This window comes from Sander vitreus, chromosome 10 (assembly GCF_031162955.1).
Source record: "Sander vitreus isolate 19-12246 chromosome 10, sanVit1, whole genome shotgun sequence".
Classification (NCBI taxonomy): Eukaryota; Metazoa; Chordata; class Actinopteri; order Perciformes; family Percidae; genus Sander; species Sander vitreus.
Window position 1 is genome coordinate 4,850,666 of NC_135864.1, and position 24,715 is coordinate 4,875,380.

Consider the following 24,715-nt stretch of genomic DNA (forward strand, 5'->3'; position numbering starts at 1 on the left):
ATAACATATTTACTTTTTTAATATGTAAACCAGCACATTCTCTCACTTTTTAGTAATATACATACTAAGCACAAATACTCATTCAGTTGCAATTAGTTGTTAAAATGTCTTTTTCTTTTCTTCCTTTAAAAGAAAAAAAAGTTGACACCTTGTTTCTCAATCAGTATGTATAGCACTAAATTGTATTTGTTTAGTTTTAGACATCAGTGAGCCTGGAGGAAGGTAACACTAGGCCTCTAGGCCACTTCACTTGCTGTTTTTTTTTTTTTTTAAAACACTGAATAAGGCGCCTTTGTACTTAGTGTGCGTTCCTAATAAAGTCAAAGGAGAATCGAGTGATGTAAACATTCAATTTTTTGTGTGTTACCAAGGAGTTGATTAGATAGACAAAAGACAAGGAAGAGGATGGGGCTGGAGGATTACCTGTTAAAAAGCGGGGAGTTTACCAGGGTTTGGGGAAGACCTGGTAAAAGGGCCTTGAACCCGTGAGAGACAGAAAGCGATTGAGTTGAAGTTAGAGAGCCGGGCTGCGTTTTATTGAAATTCCTGGGCAAGGAGAGGAGGAACGAGGAAATCAGGAGGAATGGCGTGTCCCTAGAGAAAACAGGAAAATGTAGGGAATCTTCCCCTCCAAGCGCACTCAAGGACCAACCAACCGCCAAGCCACCGTTCAACCCCTCCCCACCGACCTGCAAGCGTCAGCAGTGTCCGACTCAAACACGAGACAAAGACGTTACACACGGACACACGGTCGAGACTCCAAGAAACGGACACGCTAAAGACCATTATGAGACAAGCGAAAGAGTTAAAGAGAGAGATTATTCCCCTCACGAGGGGCTTAGGAGGAGTCATAGTATAAAAAATCAAACACAATCCCCCAAACTACCCATAAAACCGCACGTAAAGAACATTTCTGACAAAAAAAAAAAAAAAGAGTGAGAAGATGGGGGAGAGCATCCAATAGGAGGAGGAAATAAAAACACAGGGGGAGCAGGGATGGATGGATGTGAGGTAGAGATGCTCAGCTGATACAGTACCTCGCGGACGAGAAACCGGATTCTCGGCCGATTGTTCGTTTTTTTTTACTTTCAAGCCCATCCCTCGCTTGTTCCCTGGCTGTGTAGGTTTGGTACTACTGTATTGGCGGGTTTGGAGGCTCTCTCCCTTTTCACGGCGGGTGCTACTGGCTGCATCAGGAATGTCAATTAGGTGCTACTTAAACTGTACTTCAAGCCATTCATTTGTCACATGCAGTCAACGGGACGACTACGCAGGCGTATCCTTAAAAGCACCAAAGAACTCCACAATCTTGGGCAAGCAGAAATGGGGGAAATACGATGATTACATTCAGATTCTTGAATACATTCCATCTGAACCAACAGATTAGTCTACTTCTGGCAATGGCAATACTGCATGGGTGGATTATGGAGAGCAAAATGGTCTTGTTCTTCTTTGTACTTTGAAACCCAATGTCAAGCTAACCAAATGTAAAACACTAGTGTCACCAGGAAAAAATGATTCCTAGACAATCGAAAAAATCACTTACAGTAGAGAACTTACAGTACTTTGTGAAAGAAGATTGGACTGGGATGATCTGGACAAAGAGCGGATGTGGTAACTTCATACTGAGTTCAGCATGAACTAAGTATGGCACGGTATGGAAATGCGTCTTACGGCTACCATCTTTATTTCCCCGTTGTGGGCCCGCTTGCTGCAGTCCCAATGTAAACAGAACGTGTTGCATTGGCTGTGGCATTCAGGGGGTGTCATTTATTGGACACATGTTCAGTACCAAAGATACTTCAAGACCCCTTTTAGATGTGGGAAAGAAATGTCTGCGGAATCAACCCACGAAGTATGTAAAAACACCCATCTGAATAACCACAAGGACACTAGCCAATTCTGATTCAACCCTAAAGTAATTTCTAACTTTAATTATTTTCTAATTCTCAATCCTACGATTTACAGACAGTAAATAATATTTAAAATCTGGTCAGACTAGTATTTTTTAATATTTCCTTGTTTTTTCTTATTTTGAAGCCAGCTCACAACATGTGCAACATTTACGATTTTTTTTCCAGGACCTAGTCGGGGTCTTAATGTATGAAAACGCCTAGCAAACAGAGCCTGCAGCAGCCAGTAGCAGAAGCCAAAATAGTCAGCATGGCAGAGTTAGAGATTAGAGTCAAAGGGGGAAAGTGGAGGACAGCGGGGGCATTTGCCTCCTTAGGCCCAGATCAGACATAGTGCGTTTTAGCAGCCTGGGGTGGCTTTGTGTAATTGTTTTCAATGAGAGTGAAGTGTTTTGCGTTGCTGAGCACTTTGCGTTTTTTTCCCCGGGGCGCCCTGAATGCCTTGAGTTGAAAAAACTTCAACTCAGAGCGGAAAAAACGCCTGACGTCATTAACTTCACAAGGAAAAAAAAAGAGCTAGCTGAAGACAGGTGAGCCAATGGATGCCTGGCAAGAAAAACAAAAAGACGCAACTTGTCTGATCGGGGCGTCGTCAACAAGAAAGGCAGTGCAGTGCGCCTCGCATTTTGCAACCTGCAAACGCGCTCTGTCTGATCGCGGCCTTTACAGTGCATAGATCAAATCAAGGAAGCACTACAGTTACAAAAAAGAAAACATGATTTTTTTCTTCTTCATTTTAGATTTGTAAACTTTATCAGTCATCAAATGATTACGTTAATTACGTTTTTTTTTCATATTCTTTGTCCATAACACACACACACACACACACACACACACACACACACACAATAGATTTTAAAATTTGTAACATCCACAATTTTTGCTAAAAGAAAGCAGGGTTAATTTTTTTGTTCTGGTTATACAACCGCACAACTTCATGGCGACCACAGCTTGCAGGTTCGCCACACGTAACCGGAAAAAGGGAGGTTTTTTTCTTTTTTTTTCTCTTTTTTTTTTACAAAACAAACAGAACAAAGAACACGCACACGCAGAAACACACACGACGACGACCAACGCAGGAATAGCAAGGATTTGCTACAGAGGTCTCTCTTGCCCACTCATCCAGACGGGCGATGGTGCCACCAACACAGACGGCTTGGTTTTTGTCGTTCAGCAAAGAACTATCATTATCGTTTGTAGTTGTTGTACCATTGCTGTTAAACGTCCTACTTCCTCCATTGTCTCTTAACTCCTCCAGAGTCCCGGTGGCTTCCTCGTTTTTAAGCAGTATCCTCCGGTGAAAGAAACTTAAAAAACAACGAGGTCCTTATCGTTACTTTATTCCAATGGTAAAAATGTAAACATTTTGCGAAGTTGCCTTGCATGGAGGTACTAAAAGGCCTGTCTGATGGCAGAGCCCAGTAGCAGGAGGGGTGTTGCTGCAGTTTACTAAGGCTGGCCAGTCAGGGGTGCCGGGCTGTCAGCGGTGCAGGGACTTTTGGGCCTCCTTCAGCAGAGTGTCAAAGTCCAGTGCATCATACTTGCTCTTGACGGGGCCCGGACCTGCCTCATCTACAGTACAAGACAGAAAAAGAGGGTTATAGTCAAGCACAAAAAGTTCAAGTCAAATTCCAAGTTTTGTCCTTACAGAGAACATTTCCTCTCAATCTTACTGGAGTACAATTTACTTAAAGATCATGACAACTTGAACATTTCAGATTGACTGTGTGCTACTTAAACACAGCTGCAGTAAGCGTGCGTGGTGCTTTCGTGTAGAATTCAGCTTTGGTGAATTTTGACACACAAATGTGCGCCATTGTCCGATTGCAAACCACTTGATACATCTGGTTTGTCACAAACAAAAATAGCTACTAATAACAAATATAGTTATTAGCTACCGCAAAACTGAGCATGGTAGCTATATCACTACGCTAAATCACCATGCTGGTTTACTATTTGAGCCACTTACAGTGTAACTTTGTCAGTGTGTGTGTTCATTACCAAGATCTATGTAGCGTTTCCTTGTCAGCCTCCGTAGGACCGCAGGTCCATTCTGGAAAACAGTCTCCTGCTCTCTCCAGTGCTTTTGAACCCCCGACTGGCGGATCTTTATCACCCCACAGCGCTCTCTACAACCAGACAGGTAGAGAGACAGACGTGCGTGCATTAAGATAATGACAGCTTGCTCTTGGAAGGATGAGAAGGTACATACTGGCATCCGAATAGATGGACAATGCTAAATGAATTATATGCCTCCTTTCATTCAATGTGCATTCAATGCACACATTGGAAGAATGATTGGATTGAAGTAGTCCAATACAGAAAAACCACAGAGGAAATCTGATCAGATTGTTCCCTGGACTGATGCCTGATTTCTATTTACTACATAAAGTGCATTGGAGCACTGTATCAAAGTTAAAAGAATAAATGTACAAAACTTGAAAGGACACATGTTTGGGTTTGTCTTTTTAAAGTCATGTTTAATTAAGCCCCATGGGGAAACTTGTCCCCTGTAATTGACCCATTTAGAAGCAGTGGCTAGACAGTGTCTAGCCAGGGACTCCAACTCCAGTTCAGAGGTCAGTGCCTTGGTCAAGGGCAATATTCCAAGAATTTCATATTTTGTTTGTCTTTTTATGGTGTTAAGAAAACCAGATCACATAGAGTAACCTGTATAGACAGGAGAAGCTAGGTAGGCTCATTGGTTCGCACTCACTGGTTATCAGTATCTGGTTTCAGTGTAAGGTTTAAGGCATTAGAGGAAAAACAGGAACCAGGGGCTCAAATTGCTAAAGTAGTCGTTACAATTTTAGTTTGCAAAAGTACCACTAGGCTTGACAAATGTGTTCCAACAAATTGTTATTCTGCTGAAGACTTTAAAAAGTGTGCAGCCCACCCTTTTTGAAAAAAATAAAAAAGTTGATCAGCAAATACTGCTTTCTTATTTTCTCATTATCTTTTGTGTTTATTACATCTCAACACTGTTCCCCATAGGCTGCCAGATTACTTCAATTCACTTACTTCCAGACTGGCATTTCTGATGACTTACTATTTACATTTCATTTCATTTCATTTCAAGCGCTAACATCTCATTCTAGTATGAATTAATGACATTAAAAAAACAATACTTCCAACTGAAAATAAAGGCTGCATTTAAAACTGTCAATCTGCGCCCTATAGCACAAAAAAACAAGTTTACTGTATCTTTAAAAAAGCTCCCATAGCTCCTCTCTTCAGATCGAGGGATCTGGATCAGGACACTTACTCGTTGCAGATGATGACTTTGCAGTCCTCAGGTTTTCCGAAAATCTGGAAGCGTTTCCTCAGCATGTTCTGGGTGACGCTGGTTGGCAGGTTGTGGATGTAAAACACCTGGCAGTTGTCCTGGCAACAGGGAAACCATGGCAACAGTCAGGACAGGGGACAATACAGAATACAGATAGACGTGGGAACTGAAGCAGGAAGGGTGAGTGTAGGGCGGCATCCTGAGACTCAACACTTCACACACCCCTGTGTTCATTTACATGCAGTCCGTTATTCTGATCTTGCAGACGCACTATGAATCTGAAGATACATTATATGGTATCAGTATGCTAAGTGTGTTGGCATGTCCAAAATCGTGTCCCAAAATCATCTTTGGTTGTTTTGGGGCATGAACCATTTGACCTTTTAGAGGTGTGTTTCATAGTCTGGTGATCTCAGGGCTATTGAGGTGTAGTTCCTTTAATTCAACACTATTGCTGTATGCAGAAGACTGCAGAGAGTGAATGTTCTCTGTACCTCCTCAGACTTGGCTTTGTTCCTCTGCTTGTCGTCGGGACAGATCTCTGAGTTCTCACTAAAAGAGAACAAGAAAGAAAAAGGGAAGGAGAGAGAGCATGGTCAGTGAGATAAGGACGGACACAAGGTGGAACTGAAATGTCAGACATGACAGAAATGGGTGAACCGCGGCAGAAAAGGAGACTTTCTTCCACTGACTGCAGAACAGCACTGTCTCTTACTTTTACATCCCCACCCTTTTTCGCTGCCATTCTCTTCCATGTTCAGAAATCATATGACTGCTGACCTTATTCCGTGTGAGATAGTCAATTTAAACTGTATCTTACAACGATAGAAATGAACACTGACCTTATTCTAAGTTAGACAGTATGAGACTGATCTCATGAAGTGGTGTATGTATGACACGCCAATTCGTATGCCATTTTTGGTGTGTAATCCAGACGCATACTCGCTTTTTAGCGTGTTTATCAACGCCGTTTGGCCTCCATTGACTTACATTACCTTGCGTTTGCGTGTGAATTTACGCCGTAGTGAGTAGTGTGAAAGGTCTAAAATCTGCGTAGGGAGGTTGGTCGGGGTGGTAGATGGGTCAAACACAGGACTTTCACCCAGGAGACCGGGGATCGTGTCCCGCGTGTCACGTTTCCTTCGTGTCCCACGCGTCACGTTTCCTAAACCCAATCGTAGCTTTCTTCTTTTCCTAAACCCAACCCATCTGCTCTATACGGCGCTCAAAATGCGTACAGATAACACGCCACTTGGCTTTGGAAAGTGGGTGTGTATGTTTACGCAAAGTCATGATGTCATGTTGACTGTATAGTCATTGATTGAAAGGTTGTACATGAGTTGAGAACGATTCCTTTTTCATACTGTATTTCTGTTTTCATGCTACACATCAGAACGCAGTTAGTGACTAAATACCTAAATCACCCTCGCAGTCCAGTGCATCACCCTTTGTACATTCAGACATTTGTGAGAAAGACAGCAAATCTCAAGTAAAAGAGTTTAAACGTAAAGAAATTATATTCCAAAAGCAGCAAGGTCGCATTTCTGCAATGCGGGACAAGGCAATGCAATTACGACACAGTTCTTTTGACTAGCCACACGTTGAAGTAACAACAGTTGATGCTTTGACTTGACGTTTGCGGCGCATTTCAACCAAAGAGCAGCATTCAACGTGATTGGTTTTCATTTTGGCACCTTCGTTTACCCTGGTCTCCTAGGTTGGGTGAGGATATGCCGCAAGACGATAGAAATTTGTCAACCGTCATGACATTTGTTTTTTTTACAGAAACAGAAGAGTACATTCGGACTGTAGACACTGTGTTGTGAAGCAGCTGGATCACTGTATGTGGCACAATATGCTGAGAAAATTACACCAGAGAGAGTTATAATTGAATAGACTTGAGATGCAGAGTTGTTCTTTCAATTTCTCTCATTCTTTTACTGTGTTTCTACTCCCATTGTCTCCTTCCTTCTGACACATGCCTCTCTATCTTCCCACTGCATTTCATTGTTAATCTTATCTCCTTGACCCATATTCTCACACCTCTCCTTCCCCTCCTCCCGCACTCATTGTCTCTCTGTCTCACCTGGAGTCTGTCTTGCTGGCGGGGGAGTCGGGACACAGGTGGAGGATGGGGGAGGGCGAGCGAGACGCAGACGAGCGCTCCGCCTCTTCCTCGGAGACTGGCGGCGTGGCAGCTGCCGACTGGCAGTGTAGCGGCGGCGATGATGATATCACCACCATCGGCGTGTGGTGCTCAAGCAGTTCAGCGATTTCCGACACCACCAGCCTTTCCCTGTTCTCCTTTCCATTTCCATCCGATACCTGATCGTCGGCAGCTTTGGGTGCTTGGGAGCCAACTGCATCGCTCCCTCGTTGCGCCTGCAAGATGGCGCCGAGCATGGCGGCGCTGCGCTTGCGGCTCTCCCCGAGGCTCAGCGCACAGTAGTCGTGGTCCCCAAAGGTGCGGTGGGTGTCGATGTCGCCGGCCTGGCCCATGCGCCGCAGTTGGGCATACAGCTCTGTTTGCTCTGGAAGCTTCCGCTGGTGGTGGGTGCGGCTCAGCCAGGACGAGCCCCTCGCGGCGGTGCTGGCGTTGGTGCTTGAGGCCTCGCTGCCACCATCACCACCAACTGTTCCTTCACCTCCCTTTCCTCCCTCGGCCGGCTTGAAGAGCTCATCCTCCACTGGTTTGTGAGGCGGGGTGGTGGGAGGGGTGAGACCTGAGGGGGGAGGGAAGGGATACCCAGGTGAGCACTGCTTCCTGCCAAGAAATAGTCCAGCACATAACCTCCCCTTTTACTGTTTTATATATATATATTTTTTTTTTTTTTTTTGATTAAACAATTAATCACATTTGTCACCTTTGGACTGGCGCTGCAAAGATAAAACGATTAGTTGTCAACTATTAAATGAATTGATAACTATTCTGATAAATGATTAATCGGTTTGAGTCATTTTCAATTTAAAAAAACAAAAAAAGGAAAAAAATTCTCTGATTCCAGCTTCTTCACTTCTTCCCTCCTCTGTGACAGTAAACTGAATGTCTTTGAGTTGTGGACAAAACAAGACATCTGAGGACGCCCTCTTGGGCTTTGGGAAACACTGATCCATTTCACCATCTTCTGACATTTTACAGACCAAACAACGTATCCATTGATTGAGAAAATTATCAACAGATTGATCCAGGTCAGGTCGCCGTTGCAAATGAGAACCTGTTCTCAACGGCCTACCTGGTTAAATAAAGGTTAAAAAAATAAAATAAATAAATCAACATTTAAAATAATCATTAGTTGCAGCCCTACTTTGGACGGAGCCATGTGTTTTCCCCTTTGCTCACTATTTATGCTAAGCTAAGCCAAAAGGCCATTGGCACCAGCTCCATATTTACCGTATAGATATGAAGAAGAGTGGTATCGATCTTCTCATCTATCTCGTAAAAGTCTACTGTATCCCTGACAATGCTGATGCACGGCTTCCTCTTACTTCTAGTCCCAAACCAAATAAGATTTGGCCCCACTATCCCAGTCCCTTATGCCCGCATCTTTAGAGCTGTAATCTGTTGACATCAACGTATATTTAAACAAAGAACTGAGAAAACATGAGATGGATTTACCTGCCGTTCCACACAGATCCACACCGAGCGTCTGCTCAAAAGGCTTGGTGCTGTACTGGGACTCTCTGGTAGAGAAGAGACAACAGATCAAGAAAGAGAAAGAGAGAGAGAGAGAGAGAGAGAGAGAGAGAGAGAGAGAGCGAGAGAGAGAGAGAGAGAGAGAGAGAGAGAGAGAGAGAGAGAGAGAGAGAGAGCGAGAGACAGAGAGAGAGAGTGAGAGAGAGTGAGAGAGAGAGATTAAGGTTTGCTGTGTCATGCTGGAATTGGTTGTATTTTTTTAAACATCCATGCCAAAAGGAATCCAATAACAGCCTTAAAAGGGCTCCCAGTAAATAAAAAAGGTCCCAGTTTCAGCTGATGTCTGCTGAATTTGAATTATGTTTCTCCCTGTAAATGCTACTGGCATTTCTCACCACTCCTCATTTCTTATCACAACAACCATATGTACTCCGCTGTCCTCTCCCCTGTTCTTCTCCTGCTTTCTATTTCTGGCTGTCTTGTTTCTGTTTCTTTCCAGTTGCCATGAAAGGCAGGAGTGGTGCCGAGTGGATTGGCTTCAGGTGGGATATTACTTACCCTCCACAGAGAACAGGAGAGTAAAATATATATATATATATTTTTTTTTTTAAACACACAACTCTTTGTTTTTTGGTGAGCACTTCAGAAGACAGATTCATTTAGAAGATGGACCGACGCCAGGGGTTTGTACAGGAAACACATCCAGCTTTGTGACTGGATGGAGCTGGAGAAGTTCCAGGGTTGGAGGAGGGATGGGTGGGGAGGTTCATTTGGAAAAGTAAGAGCAGTGAGGGCACTCTGTCTGGCGCAGATCAAAGTCGGAGCATTCAATAGGGATCTTTGAATAAAATTGCTGAATTTCTGGGCTGGCTTATCTCGTTACAATTTCCAAATAGTATACAGTCTTATGAGATTATACATGACTGCAAACCATGTTTAAATGAATCCAGACTCTCGTTTTTTTGTTTTGTTTTAAGCACGTTCACATCATATTCTTTCTTTCATCTACAACTAACAGCGCTTCGAGATTCACAATTTGAGCTTGTCCAGATAGTTCTGTCACACTTTGGTATGCTAAATGTCAATACGTTCATAAGAAATGTATTGTCTATTCAGCTGTCTTAACTTAGTTTTAGAGACTTTTCCTCTAATTAATTAATGAATTATGGACTGCTGCCACATTGTGAAGCATTAGATTATATAATTTAGACAATGAGACAAATACCCAAATAGGATCATGTCAATTAGTGCTGAATTTTTAAATTACAGCAACAATTATTAACACAGTAGTTGACATGTTTACAGGCATTAGATTAGTACAGCTGAAACTATCTTCTGCTCCTTAATGGACTCGGTTCCTCGCTCAGTACACTCATGAATTACTGATTCTGATGATGTTCAATGCGTTTCCTCAGCAATGTGGAACAGTAGCTCCCATTGAATCCATTTAGATTTGACATCAGACTAAGTGGCGGGACTCTACCTGGAGTACTGTTGTGTATTAAGTGCATACAAATACTGGAGCGATATGATCTTACATTTTAAGTTAATGTTTTGCACTTTGGCTGTAGTTACCAAAATCTGGATCACAAACTAGTAGCAAAATGGATCATAAGTTAGCGTCAGTGTCATCTTTTACTGAGATTGATACTTTGCTGGTTTTATCTGGAATCCTTTACATGATGCAAATTATTATTAAAGATACACTATACTGCTTTTATCAAATCCTATTGTGAGACTTTTAAACTAACTTTTGCTGAGGTAATTTAATAACACCTGTCTGAAAATTGGGTTGTGAAGTACAAATAGTTAGCAGTATGAATTTTAAGAGGCAGTTTACATTAAGGGCCAGGTATAACATTTCACTATAATGAAAGCATATGTTTGTCATTGAAGGATTTCCCATGAGGCATCTACCTCACACCTGTCTGCTCTGCAAAATAAAGAACAAGAGAGTGTGAATTCTGGGAATTAGCACACCAACAGTTTAGCTATAGCTAATATTGGAAGTGGAGTTTTAATAGTAATTATTAATGCACTTTAAGTAATTTTGGAGTATATGGTTAAAATTACAAGAGGTGAACTTCTGCTTCATTTTGTCTGTCTTCAAAATAATTTTTTTTATAAAAACCTACACTGTTGATCTCTTTTTAGCTTACAAAATAGCTGGTTATGAACTACTGTAATAGATAGTTTTGTTTACGCACAGTTTCCGATTGCACTATGTAGCATTCTAAACAAAAAAGACATTCATTAAAGGATGCTTCCGCAATTCTTAACATTAAGTACTCTGCTACTGCAGACTAGATGCTGCATAATGTTGCACCAAGCTACTACTGTATGATAAAACACAGCAGGAACTTTACATAGAGAAACTCACCCAGTGGACTTGGGGTGGAGAGGCAGACAGAGGCAGGCTCGCTTTTCTGCAATCAGAATAAAAAGCCAGTTACAACCACGCACAACATGGAAGATGCATGTCTCTTTGATTTGTCACTTCTTAACAATGAGTGTTAAAGTGTGAAAAGTTATGGGTTATAATCAGAGTCTTAAAATAAAGTCTGATATTATCAGAACATTGAGATAACCCTGTCGTATGAATGTAGCCTGTATCTTTCCTATCCATCTCACCGTGGCAGCAGGGTTTGGTCGGCTCCGTTGTACCAGCGCTGCTGTCACCCGACGTTAGCTGCTCTGGCTGCTTCTCCGTCGTCGTCCCCGCTCCTGCTTGGGTTGGCATGAGTTTGACGCATGCTCGTCCCTCCTCCCTCTCCTCCCTGTCCCTCCCCTCTCCTTCCCTCGCCCGTCCAGGCCGCAGCCTCTTGGCGAAGCGGCTGGGGAAGGAGGCCAGGCGTCGGGAGCGCCGAACCGAGAAAGAGCTGCCGTCCTCTGCGGTCTCCTCTGGGCTTTGAGGCGCCTCCGAGGAGTAGCTTCTCCCCTCGTGAGAAGAGGAGTCTTTACGAAGCTCTAGCTTAGGGGTGCTGGAGCTGGGGACATAGGTTGAGACTGATTTCGCCGTAGCAGAAGGAGCAGATACTCCTACTCTGTTAGGACTGTGGGAGTATGGGGGGCTGTGCAGTCTGTAAGGCTTGCTGACATCGAAAGAGCTGCTCTGCTGCAGGAGCTCACGCAGAAGGGAGTTGGCTTTCATCTCCCTTCGCCTTGCAAAGGGGAGCCTCCTGGGGGCACCGATGCCTGTCCCAGTAAAACCCCCACTAGTCCCAGGAGTAGCCACCAAAACAACTCTGCTGTGAGAGTTTGTGGCGACCAGGCGGGAGGCCTCAGGTCTGGCCCGAGGCCTCGGGGCTTCACGGTCCTTACGATCCCAGCCCTGCTGCTTGCGTGTGGGCAGGCAGTAAGTGTGCATGTACGTGATCAGCTCTACCACCGAGCGCAGTTCTTTCTCTGAGCTAAACTGTGGCTTCGCTGGCTCAGCGGGGACGGCAGCCACAACTGCCACACCCTCCACCTCGCTGCTGGAAGACTCCTCCTCTTCCTCCTCCTCTTCATCCTCCTCCGACTCACTCTCCTCGTCCTCTTCGTCCTCCTCTGTGTCGAGGACCGGGGTGTCCTCCGAGTCCCGGGCGGTGGTGAGGTGGCGGTGGAGTTCTGTGCACAGGCGGCCAGCTGGACGCACCGCTCGGGGCTTCCGCTCCTGACGGAGGTCACTCTGAGGGTGGAGAAACACCAACAGGAATACCAGTGTGAAACTTTATTCTCACACTGTTTGCTGGCAAAAACATCTAGCCCACAATGCAAATGTTTCAATTTCAGTCACGTAAATAGTAATTAGTTTAATTATTAAATGGAGAAAAGGGTCGGCAATGTAAGCAACCTCTGATGCTGGTGTTATGACAATAAAGAGCCCTTAAACAAATTAATAGATAAATGGTAAGTGAAATGGTCTGGATTTACAAGAGGGCGGCAAATGGAGAGAATATAGACCTGTAGCCCTGTAGCCCTGATCTTGTTAAGCTTTTGTGAGGACTGAAGATTAGACTACAAGAACTTAATGCTGCAAAAGCAAGTCAATGGATGGAGAGATATGCCTGGTAAGTTACTCTACCAGACATTTTGATCAGTACCAAAAAAACACATACGACACATCGTCTATTTAGGCTTCAGTCAAGGACATCAATACAAAATGGCAACCTTAGAAAAAAGCCCTCGATCTTTGACTGTGAGGAACTGACACTAAAACCTGACATTTACTATCACTGTGTCAGATTAAACATCTTTCATTTTCTACCAAACTCCACTTTAGCTGTGGAAATGTCTCATCACACTGTCTACAGTCGGTCATGGGAACAAGACAAATGAACCACGTAACGTAACAAAAAATGGACTCAAGAACACAGGAGTGTATCTTCCATTTCCTGCCCTGGATACAGGAACACTGAGCACACAGCAGTATATTCTGCTTACGACTTTGTGAGGGATGAATCAGTGTGCAGCTGCGATGAAATTGCTTATTCTATATTGCTCATAAAGAGGAAGAGAGACTATAATTCACTGTTGCCCTCTTGCCCTGTCAGTCAATACTCCCGCCATCTGCCACAGAAAAGCCGCACTCCTCTAAAATTAAAGCTCAAGCACACGCGCGCATGCGCGCGCACACACACACACACACACACACACAGCTAGCAACAGCGAGGTTAGGAGGGCGTGCGATGGATACACGCTTGGCTTATCCCCACGCTGCAACCTGTGGGTATCCTCCTCGCTTGAGCCGGAGCAGAAGGCTGTGTGAAGGCTCACCATGCTTTATGCTTGTACAAGATAAATGACTGGTGTTGTAATCAATGACCACTTTCTGAAGCACAATGCTACTAGGTATCCAATTACTGCTAAGTCATACAGCAGTAGCCATAGTAAATATCCTCTCTTCCTGACACCACATCTATCATGGGCAGCAGCTGAAGGTCTCTGCAAGCTTGAAGGCTCCAAGTGTTTTTCGTCTAAAATGAGATTTATCATTTGAAAAACTTGAAAATGTGATTTTGTTTTGATCCTTAACGCTGTATAATGATAATCCAGGAACTAAGTAGGATTAAGCTAATACAAGTTATTAAAGGCCAATACTAATGGCTATTGTTTTTGCAATGAAGCCACCGATGACCAGCTTTTCAGTAGTTTCATGATAAGTTATTCTTGTTGGGATTGAAAAAGCCTGTAATTGAACCTTGATGCTAAAACTTCCCTCAGACAGCCAGTGTAATGAACTTACTTAAAGTGGGGTTGATGTTGTTTAAGGCAGAATGATGCACATTTTACAAGACGAGAAAATGATCCCTGATCCAGCACGTCTAAGTGCTTTATGATTCATATTAGCGTTTTCTAACCTGCAAACTACAAAATGTAGGGTTAGTTAAAGGGATACAGCTGTGTGTCATTTTTGTGTGGGCAGTGTGTTTAGATGACCGGTGTTTGCAGCCTGTGTCATTCTACATCCACCTTTGGTTTTGACAAAGAACAGCCATTTTTTTGTGTGAGCACAAGCGAGAAAACATAACCTAGGCCATTGCAAGCATCTGAACAACCTATTCCTGTAATTTTTCCTAGCGAGCAGTCTTGAAAACGTTGGAATGATTCATATTCAAATGCAGATATCTGTTCTTTGTATTGTTCTGACTCTATCCTGCAAAAGATAAGTGCGGGCACATGTTTGAAGCCCAATGTCTGCAGTGGCAGTGATTGCAGGCCCTGCATGCAACAGTGAGTTACTTCTGACTAAACTCGCCACCTCTGAGGGGGAGTGATTGGAAAAATCCAATTTAGTTATCTCGCCAGCCTTCAGAAGACACAGGGAATGGGGCGTTAACCAGTGAATAAAGAGAGTGTGGGGGTTGCAGCAGAACAGACTGCTCCAGTTCTACTTCAGTCTGAGAAAGTACTGAGAGTACGTTTTAAAATGTTTTCAAAAATTATACTAAACTACCACTTAATGAAAACCAGCCAAGTCTACCTTTAATCATCAGGTATTCACAGTATTCCGTGCCTCACCTTGACCAGAGGTCTGACCGGCCGTAGTTTGAGGCTTCGGTTGCTATAGCGATGCCCCTGGACTCTATCTTTGTGTGCGTCGATGCCCGTGGGCACGTTGGGAGGAGTCAGCAGCAGCTTCTTTAGCTAGTGAGAAAGAGGGTGGAAAGAAGAAATCAGTTAGGCTACACTTTGCAGATTAGCATCCAACATAATACGTGCAACAGTATTTATTTACTTCTCAGTAAGAGGACGTGCTTTTATTCTTGTAATGATGTCCTTTATGAGGACCAAAGTGGGAAACCTTCCAAACTCTTCTCCTCGCCTTTCATTCCGATTTTGAATCTATATTCTGTCAGCTGTTAACTTCCTGCAGATGGATGTTTGTACAGGGGAATGGTGTGCAGAAGAGGCCATGAGGTTATGATACTATACATTTATCACATCACTAAAGCTGACAGCTACATGGCACATTCACGTTTCCCATTAAAGAGCTGGATTCAGCCATTTCTTTCTCTATAATAACACGGAATATGACTTCTGCTCCTCAATTTCTCCTCCAGCCTAAAAGTCTCGTCTTTCTATCAATCCCTGGTCCCTTTCTCATTCCTCCTGATGTCTTCTCATTTGTACCAACAAGAACCCTTTTTTCCATCTCATCCTCTCCATCTTACTTTTCTCCCTTCTTTCTCTACCTCCAAACTCCATCCTCTCTGCCTTTCCTTTAATCCACGTAGCCTCTTCCAGCTCCTTCTTTCTGTTTTCATCCATACATATTTGCTACTAGGGCTGCACAATATATTGTTGTTGTTTTTTTTTTAATCGTCATTGGAATATCAACTGGCACGATAAACACTCGCGAAAGCAGTTTGTTGTATTTTGGCAGAATACTGAAAGCAGCAGAACTGAGTACACTTTATTTTCTGTTTATTTATCGCAAGTAATATCGTTATCGTGACATTCAACAACATTATCGGATATCGCATGTGTTCCTCATATTGTGCAGCCCTATTTGCTACCATCCCTTCTTACTTGCCATTCCCTTCCCATTTCTCATCTTCATGCTTTCTCTCCATCTCTAACATTTGGCAACCATCATCTAAACCTGTGTACTTTTCCTTCTCTCCATCCACCCCCCTTAATATTGACTTTTACCTCTCCTTCTTTCCATACCTTCCTTCCTTGAGATCAAACAGTAATACAAGACACCGAGAGGAAACAGAACAAACCCCCTCCTGAATCCTTCCTAGGGTATTGCCTTTCAAATGGATATTAACACAAGCGCTCCTAACTCCCACTGTCCTTTCATTGCTTTTCTTTCCATCTGTCTATTCATCCATTTATTCCAGTGCCTAGCTTCATAACTGGACTATCAGCTGATATAAATCAGCTTAAGGAGAAAATCCCCCCTACTAAGCTGCGCAGCGTTTTCTCCAGAAGGAGACGGTGTAGAAAATACAGATGTGATAGGAATGGAAATTGGAGCAGTGAGATATACTAGGGCTTCCCAAATGATTTACAGCAAAGGTCTCTGCACACTGAGGGTTCACTTAATGCAACACACCCTCCGGCAGCCATATTGGACACCCTCATCTCTTGGGAAATGGACAGATTGTGTTTGTACACTCTAGCAAGGATAGTGAGGAAAAATATCAATTCTAATGATAAATCCATTGCTGGTTTTGTGTTTGGATAAGTAAGGAGGAGTTACAGTATTTTGGGTGTCATTGTAAGTAAAAGCTCACCAATCATTTTCTGGGGTTACGTAAGCACATCTAAAATGTGAATGTGTAAACTCACAGTTGAATTATCAGTTTAAAAAGATGAGACGCTTACAAAAGAAGAGTAACTTTACAGGACTGTATATGACACTGTAAAGAAGGGAGTTAACTATGTCTACATGAAAAACCAATCACCAAGCTTTAATTTCTTTTGTGTATGTCGCTTTCAGTGAGTGGACGCTAAAGTAGAACCCCAAAAATACATTCATAAGCCGTTTAAATCACTTCACTTCACTTTCAGATTTTGGGGCAATTGTGGTTGAAGTCCGCAACAATGTTGCTGTGTTGCTACAGCTCTGCTTTGTGCTTCTGACTTGTTTCTTCATCATAGCAAAGACACCTGGGGCTAACATGTATTGCAGTATTTAGAGCTATATCCACCATACCAAACTTGAGAATGACAAAGAATGACTATTCAAAACCAATACCTCCAACATAAACCTATCATATGATTCAATTATTCCAAATACATCTGTGTTTCTATGTTGTGAAACAATGAGAATATCACAGAGAGAAACCTTTTGATATGGGAATTTACAGTGGAGAAAAACTTTGGAAACAAGAAATGTAGCCAATCAGAAACCAGTATTTCCCACGGCCATGGTATAATGTTAGTGTTTTACAGTAGCTAACTAATATCTGCTCAGCTAACCCTGATCTTTTATATATCCAATATACTAAGCACACTACAAATATTTCATGTTTGTGATTACCCAGCCCCCTTGTTATATATTTAGCCATTCACTTTGCTATTTAATCATCCACTGGGCCTCAATGACGGTGCCAAAACATCTATAAATGCTGTATACATCAAACCTGCGGACTCACCTCTAGTTCAACTTTATATGGGGGACTGCATATATCTAAGACGGGTTTTTAATACACTTGTTGGCATGCATCTTTATGTGATAATAATGTGAAACATTATAGAGAGGAAAGCAATAGATCAAACTGATGAGACATGAAACATAAACAACTGCAGATTGGTTCTAATGGTGGTTGTTTGCCATGAAGCTACAGATCATTGTCCAGGGGTCATAGTTTATTAACCCCCTAGCGTTGTATATTACTGTAATGCTTTAATGAGTACAACATTACCACTCAACAGAGCTGGCTGTAACCACAGAATACTATCTGGGTCAAATGTGTGACAGGACGACCGCCTGCATCACCAACGCAGCCACCGCGGCCCTTTGTGGGCGAGCCAACTTGGCTCAGAGCGTGTGCTGACGCTCCTCTGTGAGTCCCATTGAGGAAAGTGAAGAGGAGACTGAAGGTTTGTGTCTGTGTGAAACATTGAAAGTCCCCCCGGACACCGTCCGGGCCTCCTCAAACACTCTACTCTGGACGCCTTCCAGAGCTCCACTGGCAGCATCAATGCAAGCCTTGTTCTGTGGTAGGACACACACACACACACACACACATACATATGCTGTATAGAAAAAGTGGAGGTGCAATTGCAGAATGTAATCTCTATATACAGATATCTGCATCTGAATGCAGAATCTGCAGCAACGGGAAAACATTTTGGTATCGGAAGCGTTCTGGTTTTCATTTGTAGTCCGAGTAGTTTGGACCAAACATGTTTGAGTGGGCTTTGGCTGCATAACGGTGACGGCGCTTTAGCTTTTTTTATGTATTTGCATTCATATGCAGATGAACAATACAGTCTTAGATGTCGTCTCTCAACTCCAATTCCAATCTCGTGTCTCAAGTTGCTAATCAGACTGTAAACAATGACCTGCACACGGAACAGGAAGTCTTAGCCCAGATATCTGCTGGCTACACCGGAACCCCTGAAATATTGACCTTTGCCCCCAGAGGCTAAATCTTCATCAGACCGAGTGCCGATGGGTTCCTAAGACATTTTATTTTGGTTGTCTCACCCATCTTTGTTCCTAAACTTTATTATTAATATTCCTAAATACATTTTCAATTGTCCGATTTCCTTTAAAAAGGTCTTTGATCATATCAGATATACAATCAGGTTATTTTATCACGTATTTATTCTATTAATAGGATTGGCATGTAAATCCAGTTTATTTATGTCAATTTAACATGTCAAAACATTGATATAATTAACTATAAATTAGTAAGACTAAGTTGTATAGGGCTTCCAAATGTGATTTTGTATACATCTACTGTCAGTTTGAGGAGTGTATATATATATATATATATATATATATATATATATATATATATTTAACGTGTTTATGCAAAACCCATAGTCAATTTTTTTAGTTTACAGGAGTGTATATATATACATATATATACACATACATTTTTTATATATATTTTAACGGTGTTAATGCAAACCCATTTTAACGGCGTCAATTTTTTTATCGCGAGATTAACGTTCTTTTTGGCCTGGCAAACTTTGTAGTTTTTTTCACATGGTGTTGCAACAACTAGTAACGTTAGAAAAACTATAACACCACACCGGATCTAGCTAGACCGGAAACAAAACAGGCACGCCGCACACACTTGTTTGGGCTTGCGAGCCGGCCAAAGAGTAGTAGGCTAACGTTACGTTTTGGGTGGATGGGGAGCGCGAGACGCCAAAATGGATGCCAATAAGATTCTAAATGGAAAGTTTACTTTTAAAAAGTTGTCGAGGGGGACAGTAGTTACATGTACACACATCCTGTACGACACGGAGAAAGCAGCCCAACTGGAACTGCTGCAAGGTGCTGCAAACGCTGTCTCATTAACCGGTGATCACTGGACGTCAGTGAGTAATCAACATTATTTAGAAGTTACAGCACACTATATTAACTATGTATATCAGCATACGGTTTTAGGACTGTGTTGTTTGTATTGTTTTTTTGACTGTTTTTGTCATTTGGGACATTTTCTGTCCAGGAGAATTGTTACATTCCTTATTAGAAAAACGTAAAGGTTACCAATGTCCTGCTGTGGCATCTGGTTTTTGGACCATTTTGTTTGTACTGTATAAGTGTTAGTGTTACATCTCAGTTAGGTTAGGTACTTGGAGGAATTGTGCAATAATGACAGATACACACATTTTTCTTTTGTTTACAGTAAATATATAATAAACAATTACAAATATTAAAGTCAAGTTCGTGAAGTAACTTTCTTTGCATTCATTTGATTCCCAATTAAGATCCACTGGTAAGAATGGCTTTCCATTTTTAATATGTACTTAAAATCTGTTCTGAAATGCAAAATAATAGAATTTTATTCATGTGATAAAACATGCGATTAATTGTGATTAACTATAGAAATGTTGTGATTAACCGCGATTAAATAATATATATATTATATATATTAAAATATATATAAATTAAATTGCATGGAAAGCAATACAAAAATAATGTAATTGGATGTAATTAGAGTTATGACAAGTTCACACACATACACACACAGGACTGGATGGAAGGTTACAGTGTGCCTCAGCGCCTCTCTGTTTTCCTGGAGTTACAGGCAGACTTTGAACCTTGCGGGCCAACAAGGGTAACATCAAGGTAAGCAAACGCAACACAGATTAAGATAATGGAGAGAAAGTGAGAGGGAGAGCATGAGAAAGGAGAGGCACAGTGTGGCAGCGTCTCACACACACACCCTGCAGTATCAGTTCTCACCAGGAGAGGTCAGCGACACACTCACACAGGCCTGAGCACATGAGTGACAGTAAACCACTCAACTGATGGAAATAAGGGATGGCACGCGCGCACACACACACACACACACACACACACACACACACACACACACACACACACACACACACACACACACACACACACACACACACACACACACACACACACACACACACACACACACACACACACACACACACACACACACACACACACACACACACACACACACGGCAGCTTCAGTAGAGTAAACATGATAATGTTATTACACCAGGCTTTTATGTGCGAGTGGATGTGAATGTTAGGTTGCTATTTTTGCCACTGATAGTATACACAATGGAAACAGAGCTATGATGCAGAAATAGGATTTATATATGGTAAAGTGAAATATTCTGCTTTCTTTTAAAGGTCCTGGAACTACTGGAGACTCGCACTCACAAGTTAATCTAAAAAAAGATCTTTAGATCGAAGAGCTCTGATAAATATATATGTACTTGTAGTGTAATCAGCAATTTAAACTGGGAAAGGTCTGGCATTACTACAGCTAAGTGGCTGTTACAGGTAAATAGTAATAGTACTACTAGTGTAGTTATTAGAGACAGTGAAGATGGAGTTCGATGAGATCACAACAAGGAAATCTGAAACGCTAAAAATGGCACTAATTTGTCAATCAATGTGCCACATGCAACTTGTAATGCATCTATGACAAATTGTACAAGTCAGGCAACATTTCTGAACCAAATTCGCAAGTTCAAATAAAAAAATAAAAAAAAGGCATTTTAATTGCATTCCTACTGCCAACTGCTTGCATGGCTATTTTTGGTTGATCCTAAGTGGGGGGAAAATGTAAATGCTATCAGGAATCTCATAACTTTAGATAACAGAGACATAAGTACTTTAGAGGTAGAAAGTGTAGTAGCAGCCTAGAAGCAGCAGCAGTAAAAGTATGTGGCTGTGTGACATAAAAAGAGACCTCCGTGTATTAGAGGAAACTTTTGGAAAAGCGTGTTATCTTGCCAGCTGTCAGAGGAATGAAGCAACAAGCAGTTGACTGAGCGCTGTGTGTCTGGGAATAAAACAGACTTTCTCAGCTCTACTGTTGTAGTATTTGACATATGAAGTGCTGCTGCAGGATAAACCATGAGTGCTTACTGCAGCAATACAATGCATGATGAATTATTGGTATTTACATGTGTAACATGCAGAGCACAAACAGTGACTCACTAAGTTGAGCACAAGCTAATAGTTCATGAACTAAACTAAAAGGTTAAAGATTTGGGTCACAGGACCAGAAAGCAGAAAATAAACATGTCTTCCAGGAAAAAACCTGCATCATGCTGGAAAGTAAATTTGTGCCACTGAAGTTAATCACAGCATTACTTCTCAACCTGCTCTCAGTGTCAGTCTGCTTCCTGTTCTTTTCAGGTCTCTTACACATGAATCATTGAGATCGCCTTCAAACTGACCAATCACAGGAGGGCCAGTGCCTCCTTGGTTTCCACCCCCAAAGTGTCAAAAGCAAGCAGAAATCTCAATGGTAAAGAAACTGATGTTCTTCCTAGTTTTCATGCATAAAGAATGTTGTTTCCACTAGGGCTGCACAATATACCGTTTTTTTTTTTTTATCGTCATCACAATATTAAAGGTGCAATATGTAATACTGACAGCTAGTGTTTAAAATAGTTTCTGCAGTACAAATTCAAAATACTGGAGAGAGTCGTCTCCCCCGCCCCCTCCTCCCCAGACTCAAAGTTTACGGAGGTTGCCAGGCTGACCGCAGCATCCACAACACTGTTGCTATATGCTTGTCTCACATAGCCAGACATTACTTCACAGCACAGTGGAGTAGCTAACGTTAGATGCTGGCTATATTGACAGTCATAAATGCCCGTGCTCACGTGGAGCTCTGTACACAATTGACAGGCTTAGAATTACCGTAGGAACCGCTAAAAAATCCCACAACCTCGCCATCCTCTCCACACGCCAGACACACTTCCTCGGCTTAGAATTACGACAGGAACCGCTAAAAATACCATTACCTTGCCGTCTGAACAGACTTTATTGGCTTAGAATTACGGCAACAATCGCTAAACACACCTCGAACTCAAGGTCCTCTCTTTCCGATTTACAGCCCCCCTCTCTCGGCTTCAAATAACTCACAGTTGTCGGCTACACGTTGTAAACAGCCGTGGGTGCTTGCCTGGTCCTCCGGTAGCGTTAGCAGTTAGCAGGGCTAGCCAGGACCAGTCTGGATCACTTTACTGGCTGTGTCTCAATTGTTTTTGTGAGTAACCAACTAGGGTACTCTATATAATTCAATGTGAGTACACAAATGTTGAAATGACATAAAATGTCCGTCCCTAGTAGCCGTGATAAATTAGCCTGAAGCTAATGCTTACCTGTTCAGGAGGGAATTAGCCAACTCTGCGTCCTTTTGGGCTCTAAGCTGTCTCTCCATCTTTCAAATACATCTCCAATATTTACCCAAACGGGTTTGTTACGTCTCTGGTCACGCAACTATTGAAACATGCAGGGTTTTTTTTTTTGTCGGGTAAAATCAATCTCCGTTGATCCTGTTTGTTTGTTTGCTGCGTGTATGGCTGTACTAACCTCGCAGCTGTAGCGCAACCGGGTTGCCAGATATACCTGTAAACACGTAAACCCAACCCGGCCTGGGGTCCGTTTCAGAAAGCAGGTTTAGTGAAAACTCTGAGTTTGTTAACCCTGAGATGAGGGAAACTCTGAGTTTTCTGTTTCAGAAAGAGAGGTAACTTAACCTCAGAGTCAGTTACTATGGTAACTGAGTCTGAACCTAACCTGGTCGGGAGCAGCTTTTCTTCAAGAAACTCGAGGTTTCTTCTCACTCATTTCCTCATTCATTCATTCAGTCTGTATCAGGCGCATTTTAATGCAGTTTGTTATCTGCATGAATAAACACTTAATAGGCTAAATAAAACTTATTGTTAGGCAGATTATAAAACGTTTGTGTCATGTCCTTTTGTCGACGATCCCGTTGATGAAAAAGCTGTATTACTTCACAAAGAGTTTACGTCGGGAGATGATAGGAGTCCCGACTAAATGTATTTTCATTTCCACATTTTTTTCACAGTCCATCAGATATGTAGATACCTTATCCGTCCTCATATCACTAACATCCACCATCGTGGACATGCTTCAACATCCCAGCAGATTCTCTGTGTCGCATGACGTTTTTTGCAAACGGCAGTTTTCTTATTGGTGATGCGGATCGTACTGTAATAGTAAAGCCGCTGTATGCAGAGCCGTCAGAAAAGTGTGACTCGCTCTGAAACGTTTTTTAAACGTTTTTTGTATTGTTCCCTGGACACAAACCAGTGAGAGCCATTAAAAAGAAATAAATGATTATACATTATAGTTCTGTTAATGATCATGGTGCTGCAGCCTCAGAATGGGATTAGTAGTAGCTTACTTTTACGCCCGCAGGATTGCACCTAAATGAAATTATAGGTGTAATACAATTCCAGTTTTCACCAGTAATATTATAAGTTAACTGTGATTAAATATGAAATGAATACTCTGTTAATGCTTACGCATTGACTCGAGCAGCAGCTTTCTCCCACACCAATTCTCTCTCTGTTGCAGCAGCAGCCGCTGTCCTGCTTTCTTAACGAAATACATGTTCAAACTCGCTGTTTGTGCGCATGAGTATTTCCGCCGACCCGTTTGTTTGTGGTTGTTACCATGGTGAATCGTAGTATCATGGCTCCATTCATGCTGCCTTTTTATTGTGGTGGTGTACGCGCGTGAACCTACTCTGAGTTGATTGAACCAACTCATATCAGCTGTTCTGGAACCGAAAACTCAGAGTTTCCATCTCAGTGTAAATCAACTCAGAGTTTGTTAAACCTCCTTCCTGAAACGGACCCCTGGCTGACAAACTGGGCAGTTGTTAACAACAAACAGGCCAAAACACAAACGGAAATCGTCACGGAACGGAAATTTCAAAAGGAGAAAATACTGGCATTAGCATTGTTGTCAGAATAGATGGTATTTAAACTTAGCATGTTTCCTTAATATCTGATGACGCATTGGGGTCATTTTTGGATTTATTACAGTAAATATATTACATATTGGACCTTTAACTGGCGCTACACACATATCACGAGGTTGCGACATATCGCGAGACACTCAAGAGATTTCTTTTATCAGAGGAAAGTGTAACTGTCGTTTTCTTTAGTGGTGCCTTTTACATTTAATTCAATGTTCAATTTGTTCAATAAAAGAATGTTGGAAATGATATCTTTTCATTTGTTTTAAATTCAACCATCAATGTTGTTGCATTGTGGCAGAATACTGAAAGCAGCAGAAATGCAGAAGTGAATACACTTCTGACAGACAAGCTGACAGACGACATAAGTGTGATGGAGGGGGTTTCTAAGATGACTGCCGCTGTATTTAATCAGGTTCTCCTCAGTATATAACGCTAACTATCAGAACGTTCTCATTTGCCCTTCAGT

The 24,715-nt window shown here is 42.2% G+C and overlaps 1 protein-coding gene across 1 annotated transcript in view; it reads right to left on the bottom strand.

Annotated features, from left to right (window-relative positions):
* Positions 1–2,423: 2,423 nt before the first annotated feature.
* The window catches only part of ppargc1b (peroxisome proliferator-activated receptor gamma, coactivator 1 beta), a 95,961-nt gene continuing 73,669 nt past the window's right edge, over positions 2,424–24,715 (bottom strand). The window contains exons 4-12 of the mRNA XM_078260030.1: positions 14,837–14,962; positions 11,465–12,503; positions 11,214–11,259; positions 8,816–8,880; positions 7,286–7,922; positions 5,694–5,751; positions 5,179–5,297; positions 3,915–4,042; positions 2,424–3,485 (exon numbers count right to left, since the gene is read on the bottom strand). Of these exons, the coding sequence (XP_078116156.1) occupies positions 3,394–3,485; positions 3,915–4,042; positions 5,179–5,297; positions 5,694–5,751; positions 7,286–7,922; positions 8,816–8,880; positions 11,214–11,259; positions 11,465–12,503; positions 14,837–14,962 (2,310 nt within the window). The 3' untranslated portion in view covers positions 2,424–3,393. The remainder of the gene's footprint in view (positions 3,486–3,914; positions 4,043–5,178; positions 5,298–5,693; positions 5,752–7,285; positions 7,923–8,815; positions 8,881–11,213; positions 11,260–11,464; positions 12,504–14,836; positions 14,963–24,715) is intronic.